At 42.8% G+C, this 7,740-nt stretch overlaps 1 protein-coding gene across 1 annotated transcript; it reads right to left on the bottom strand.

The window, feature by feature from the left end:
• eral1 (Era-like 12S mitochondrial rRNA chaperone 1) lies at positions 1-4,687 on the bottom strand. The gene is made up of 11 exons (XM_026373403.1): positions 4,446-4,687; positions 3,665-3,823; positions 3,348-3,475; positions 3,173-3,250; positions 3,026-3,072; positions 2,859-2,920; positions 2,660-2,772; positions 2,010-2,309; positions 1,738-1,887; positions 1,339-1,419; positions 1-481 (listed from the first exon to the last, which is right to left on the bottom strand). Exons 1-11 carry the CDS (start codon positions 4,540-4,542, stop codon positions 359-361), a joined length of 1,338 nt encoding a protein of 445 aa, XP_026229188.1. The 5' UTR covers positions 4,543-4,687; the 3' UTR covers positions 1-358.
• Positions 4,688-7,740: the final 3,053 nt, after the last annotated feature.

Consider the following 7,740-nt stretch of genomic DNA (forward strand, 5'->3'; position numbering starts at 1 on the left):
GTGAGACAAAATATTCTATTGTTGTCAATATTTTACAACAATAACAACTAACAATAACCGTTAGTATATCACCACTATATCCACAGCATTTAATAGATAACATCTTTACATAGAAATCCATACTAACGGGGCTTCGTGAAAGGATGCTGAAGATGGACATGTCAAAAGTTACAGTGCGATTTCTTCACACTGCTCAGAGGGAGCCCTCTGACGGAGGATAAAGTATATGGCCCATAATAGCTCTGTGTCACAGTCAGAAGATTTTGTCCTTTGCTCAACCCTTAAGGAGTCACGTTGAATCCAGCAGGATCTGTCTCCTTTTCTTCATCTCTTCAGGATTTAAGCCTTAAAGTCATGGTTATTTTCTCAGCTTGACTGAGAGCTTCAGTTTGACTTCCCTCAGGTAGACCTGGCTCAGGTCCTCGCCTGCCTCTCGGGCGATCCGTGCTACAGTCTGGCCAGCTGTGCCAATGACCATTTTCTGCAGACACAGAAAACACAGCAACATCAGGCACCAGTGAAGGCTGAAAGGATGAAATGCAACCACAAAACTGCAACACAAACTGTGATGAAATATTTCTCATTGTGAACTTCTTAACTGCATTGAAAGATTAAGATGGATTGAGGATGCTCAGTCCCCTACAGTGTATTTTATTATATCATGAATAGCTATACACTCTATAAACTTTATCATCGTTTCCTCTCTAGTCATTTTTAAGACTTTGTCTAAACATGTCATGTGTGATTTGACATGTTTGTCAAAGAAAACTGGGCAACATAGCCGTGTACCAGACAGAGATGCGATTCCTCTGGTCACACATCCCTATGTGTTCAACTGATTCTACATAGCAGTAGTCAATGTCAAAGCTAAAAACTGTTCTGAGTCACTCTTCTCAGAAGTCACTGGCTTTGAAACATTTCAATGGCCCAGACGTAGCTTCAAATATTCTTTCTTATCAAATATGTATGATTTAGAAAGGCTGCTCAAATATTTACAAGTTAAAAACACAAGGCAAAGGACTCTGCAGGTATGTGGGAATGGCAAAAAATATTTCTGTATCAGAGGCCAAGGAGAAAAGCTTCAGGTGTCAGTGATGAAGAGACAGATTTTACTTCCATCAGCCATGTGCCCACCTCAGACCCAGCAACGTGTTTCACTATTGAAGTTATTTGTTGTTTGTGTTGCATTGAAATTACAAAACACTGATTTGTCACTCGGTACTTGAAGCCAAAATTGAATGCAACTGGTTAAATGATTACAAATGAGTCAAAATGTATATCCAGTACACAGACCCAAGACTCAGGTGGCAAACATGTCACTGTGCACTGGACACTTACCATATGACTGTCCTTCTTGACAGAAAGCTTGACAGAAATATCGAGATCACCGTTTTCCGTGTCTTGCCAGAGTTCAACAGCCTGAACACAAAGACATTTAGATGTTAAGAACGCACACGTTCCTCAAAAACCCGATACAATTACAGGGGTTTGTTGAGCTAAAATAGGTCAAAGTGAAAGGTCAGGAAAAGCTGTCGGCGGAGAGCAGTTGCCGCTGCATATCCTACTATTTTTAACGTGTATATTAAAGATGTCAATAGCGGCAGCCCAGCTCATGTCAGCATGTAGAGTCAAAGTGAGTATGAAGGGCTTTAATGTGAGTGAGATTCGATGGCTGCTGTCAGTTAGTCTAAGATCACGTATGACACTGCGTCCCTGCAGAACAGGTTCATTAGTCACCTGTGTAACTGAATACGGCACTTCCTGGGGCAGATACTCCAGAAGTTTCTCTCTGATGATGTTGGTGCAAACTTCCTCGGGACTCTGATCAGTCAGGACCTCACTGTGGTACTGCCACGGACCCGGCTTGGCTGCAACCATGAAGTAGTTCTACGAGAATGCGGCAAGGCGTGGGTGTGAGCAAAAGCACAACAAAACAAGCAGACGAAACAAACTCGTATCAAAAAGGAAACGAGAGATTGTGAAGAACACCACCATGATTCAATGTGTACCTTCAGCGTGTCCACGTCCTCTCTGTCCACAGAGGAGAGCATGAAGACATCCTTGAAATGAGGCCACCCATGCTGACTCCCGAGCGCCTTCAGCTGCTCTCTGCTCAGCACCGAGTTTGGCTCAGCTGGGTCCACATGCTCTGCGCTGTCCTCATTAGGTAATGAATCCCCCTCTGGTCTCTTTTCAGCCCACGGAGGCTTGATCACTGGTCTAACCCGCATTCTACGTCCATTCACCATTCCACACGTTAACTCTGCTGTGATATCCAGCAGTCTCTCCTTAGCCTTCACCAGGTCCACCTTAAAGATTTAAGGCCATTAATGAACACATCTGTAAATCTCCTCAGTGCAGGAGCAGTGTGTCCAAAACATATTAGAAACCTTGCTGGAAACTACACTACCCAGCAGCCTTATCCTTTATGAACATTTTCCAATTGTCAGGTAAAAATTATAATCAAGGGAAAATAAAAATAACACGCTCACTCTGAGCAGGACAACATAACTGTACAGTCCCCAGTGGATAAATGTGCATTATATATGTGGAACAAATCTCGAGATCTAAGCTTTAAATGTTTAACAAATGACCAAATTGCAAGTTTCTGCTGGAGTGAAGGATGCTGATGATAGTGTAACCTGTAAATAAGGAATACCTTATTGAGGACCAGGATTGCTGGGATGTCTGGGTGCTGGGCCAGGCATTTGAGCACCTCAAAGTCAAGCCTGTTACTCATCCATCTGTCTGCTACATCCACCATGACGACCACTGGAAACAGTTGCAACTATTAGCCTTCTGAAACTAAGCACCACCAACTAACTAATTAATGGTTCTTGGGAATGTATGTATCATACCTAGATCTGCTTCTTTGACTGTGTTCCAGGGATCTATAAGTAAAGACTTCTCCAGCTGATGTCTGTGGAAACAAATCATCCATTAATATACTACATTAAGTGATAATAGTGTATAAAGACTAAAGAATATGAATAATACCAACAATCTAAAATAAAAAGAAAGGCACCTTTTAACCTTTGACACAGTAGTGAGACCAGGAGTGTCCAGTAAAATCTATAAAAAATGCACATTATGTATTGACTTTAACACGTGGCTTTTGATTGGTATTAGAGAATCAGAAAAAAAGATAAAGAAACACAAAAACAACTCTTACTATCTGTGTATCTTCCTCTGTGAGGACGCCAAGGGCACGCGACCGTGTAGTGTGAACTTTCTTGGACACAGCAAACACCTTTAAGAATAGATTACAGGCAAATGAGAACCACCCCCACCTCAGACAGATGTAAATTCAGTGCAGGGTTAAAAACACAAACTGTTAAGACAGAGACCTTTCTGCCAAGGAGCTGGTTGGACAACGTGGACTTCCCAGCATTTGGGGCACCTATTATTGCCACTTTCAATATTTTTGAGTTGTCAGGCTGATCTGGATGCCTCAGTAACAAAGACAGTTGTTCACCTGAAAACAAAAAGTGCAATTAATCATCACACAAACAAAAAGGTAACTATGATGACAGTGAAAACAGGAACTAGAATGTGAGATTGTTGGTATGATGATGTCTGCAGGATCTCAGGGGGGGGAAAATCCTGGGCCAGAATGATTAGATAAGTTCAGGGATGTAAGTCTCTGAGGCAGTAGTCTGGTTACCGCTGTCCGGCAGAACTGAGGCTGGGAGGCGATAAAAGCTGCTGTCTGCCTCTGCTGCTTTGCCTTTCATCAGTCGGTTGAGAAACGCCTCTGATGTAATAAAACAAGCAGGAGTGAAGATAAATCCGTTCCTCCCTCCTCTGCTGCAGGCAGCATTTCCTGTGAAGACATCAACATCTCTATCACTTCACTGCCAGCAGGTCTGCAAGGTAACTGACTGATTACTGTTACTTGGATGTACACAGGCCGACACAGACACACATTAACACCTACAGACAAATATAAAGGTAACCAGTTAACCTAAGTGCACTTCTTTGGACTGTGGGACGAAACCAGGGTACCTGGAGAAGCCGGAGTGAATGCAACTCCACACAAAGGCTGCATCTTTAAAAATCCCCCAAAACATGGTTTAAGATTTAGAAATGCTTTAATTACCTAGCTCAAATTATATATACTCCGTCATGCTAACTGAAAAACACACTGTTGATTTCAACCTGCAATCACAGTGTATCTTGATTCACTGTAAAGTATGTCTGAACTGCAGGGATCAGGTTTCCACATCACACTGTGGATCCTGTTCCTGAGTCAAACCAAACCTGTGAGACCTCTGACAGATCAATGTCACTACAGCCTTCCTGTTCAAACATCAATTTAAAGACACTAAAGACACACATACGACGTGTTGTGGACACAGAATGTTTATCTAATCTCAAGATGCTTTTTAAAAACGGAGACGAGACGTGTTTTTGATCAGAAACATGTTTGTAGGACATCAACTGACCCGCTGTGAGGATCCATGACGCACTTTGCTGAGGAGCAGACTCGACGACTCGTCTGGAGACGTCTCTGAAAAACCGAGCACACACCCTGAAAGCCATTGATCTTTAAACAACTACCGCTGTATTTCAGCCTGTATTGTAGATTTTTATCAATTCACAACTGAGCCTCTTGTTTACATTCACGTTTTCTACATACATGGTGAAGCCATGTTTCTTTAGCCAAAGACAGACGTCTTCCGGTCTGAAGAGGGTCCTCACAGAGGTTTGGCTGCAGACTGCAGCGCCCCCTGGCGCCCAATACTTCAAACCGTGATTTGTGATGCTGCCTTTACTAGTTAGTAGATTTACAAAGTCAGTCTTAAAGTGGAGCTTAACATACATTTATACTCCATAAAGACACCAGAATGACCAAAGTTTGAAAGGGTTTTGTTAAAAGAAACCAAGTCTGAAGTCTCATCTTTGACATGACTTGACAGTCTACATACTTAATTTTAGTAAATTATTAATATTTACCCACCACTCCTATCTAGAGCGATAAATAAAAACCTCACCAACAGAATAAGCGTCATTTCCTAAATCAAAAATGACAGATCAGGGATTTGTAAAAGCAAAACACAATGAAAGATAAAAGATCTAAAAAGATCAGGTTAGAGTGAAGCGCTAAAGGGTGTGGCAAGAGTGGACATGCTTCACTACAGGCTGTGAAAACCACTCTGTAAAATGATGACACGGTCAATTTAAAATGTAAATTAATTTGTAAAACGACTATGTAAAATAACAGCCATGCATCATTTTGCAGAAAACTGTCTGTGATTATGTCAGGACCCCTGGGGCCCCAGTTTGGAAACCACCTGTTTACAGCTGTTAGGATATTCATAGGCTAAATTCAGCCAACAGCGTTTCTAAATCAGCTCATCACAATGCACACATCTGCTGACAAGAGCAGCTCACAGTTTAAAATGGATGACAGCGCTCAAAGGATCTTTTGGCTTGGGTGATATTCTCCAGATCCCTTTGTGACGGATGGTGCGGCTATAACCACAAATCAGATCGCACTGTGCAGACTTTTTCTTGCCCTCCTGTCTCTTGAGTACACACAACAGAGCTTATCCCTGAGGGTGCCTGAAGCACACTTGTGACTATGCAGTTGAGGATATATCGAGCATCCCTGCAACCTGGGGAAAATGGTGCTCTCACACACTCTGTAACTCCTCAATACTAATCCACAATGACATGCTGATATAATGACTTGATAACCATGAAGTCTGTAAGGTTAATCATCAGACTGAAAGGACACTGTTTGCATATTGATTGATTGCTGTAACATGTTGTTTTCACTGTGTATGGCAAAGCCAGGCAGAGCAGATGTCTCCCCATAGTCCATCAAACACGCCGGCTGTTTGTTAGTCCTCGAGGACTTGCTCTGGGCGGAACAAACACCTCCATTGGGAAGGATGATGAAGGATATCAGGTAGCTCACAATCTGTCATCATCTAACTCTAAAAGCTCAGCAGCAATGGAAGGGCAACAAAAATGGAGCTTTTAGCAGACACTTACTGCTGAATTCCAATTGAACCAGAAACCAAAAGGATATTTGAGGATCAGTAATGTTTGAACTTTCTCCCTATCTGCCTCCCTCCCACTCTCTCTCCCTCTTTCTCTCTCTCTCTCTCTCCCTCTCTCTCTCTCTGTCTCTCTTAAATTCATTCAAAGCCTTCTCTCCCTCCGGGCTTTCCTCACATGGCCATTTCACGTGGGAGTGTATCAGAGTTCTTTCTATGACTGCATTAACTTTGGCCTTCAGAAAGAGCTCTCTCTCTAAAAACAAGACAAAAAGGCTGTGCCTGCAGACCATTTAATCATAAGCTGTAGCCCACTTTGCCATTTGAAGTGCACTTGCCAATGAGATTCAGCATGGTGTGATGGAGAACCCCCTCTCCACTGGTGCAATTCAGTGCGCAGTTGATTCCTAATCAATCTTGTTTTCTATAATTCAAACAGAACACCAGGTATTGACAGGGATTAGGTCAAATCTCCCTTTATACGCAGAAATGTTCTGCAAGTGAACCAGGTGATGTCAGACACATGGTTTCAGCCACATCAGGTTTGTCAATTTGCTAATAACACTAGCTGGGATTAGGCGTGCAACAACTGGCAGCTTCACCGCTAATAAGAAGACCTTGGTGCTCATGAGGGATAACAAAGTTCATGGAATAATAAGCATGAGCCATGGGGCATGTCAACAGGGAGCAGTGGTGGGAAAAAAAACAATCTGTCAGTGCGTCAGAGCATCCATCACTCCATCACCACTGACTGCAGTGAGAGGCGTGATGCTGCACAGCTGGCTGACTGTCTATAAAACAGCCACTCCTGAGCTTTTTCATGCTGAGGACGCCAACGAAGACAGGGTTATTTGTAAAGGATCCCACAGATTAATGAACGGGCGAATAAATTTCCACATCTGATAAATGAGAAAGCAGCAAGATTTAACTGTTATGTCTTCTGTGATGCCCCGAAGGTCCCCCAAGGTTCCTCGATTCGGCAATCACTGCTCCATACGTCCTTGCTCAGACTGCTTTTTAAAAGAGGCGATTTAGCTCCCAAACTACCCATATAGGTCACACTGATCGTCTGATTGTACAATCTCTCTCTCAGTGGGGGACATAAAGGGGGGGGAAAAAAACTTTTATTCATTCTAGACTTGCAATCGATGGGACTTGTCTGTGAAGTGGATCAATAATGCCTCCCTTTGAAATCATCAATCACATCAGCGGTGAATTTAAAAAGCGTAATTAGGAACAGCGTTCTTAAACATCCTGTATTGATGTCTTCTTTGGTATGGAGAAAGACACCATTCTGCATCATTAACTTTGTATTATTGCCTGATGGAGCCTGCTGCTGCTACTTCCCCACCTGCTGAACTCAGAGCGCTGCGTGTGATTGGGCTTTCAGACCAAATTCTACCCTCTTTCACTTGCTGATGGGGGAAAGTGAAGCTTGCTGCAGTCCTAAACTGTCTTGTATATTGTAATAAGCTCCGTCCACGCTGAAACTCAGGAAGTGGCGTTATCCTTCACAATGCTGTATTCCATAGATGTCTGTGGCAGTGAGCGTGTGTAATTTTCTATCTAATCATCTTATGTGATTACTTTTGTGCAGACTCTGACATGATATGACAGGGCCATGAGCATGCATTCTCAAACGTTCCCATAAAGCACCACAATATTCAGTGCTGTCCATCTGTCTCTCTGTGGTAATAAAATAGTATCAATACTGGAGAGAGGGCAGGTGGGTGAG

This window comes from Anabas testudineus, chromosome 14, assembly GCF_900324465.2.
Source record: "Anabas testudineus chromosome 14, fAnaTes1.2, whole genome shotgun sequence".
Lineage (NCBI taxonomy): Eukaryota > Metazoa > Chordata > Actinopteri > Anabantiformes > Anabantidae > Anabas > Anabas testudineus.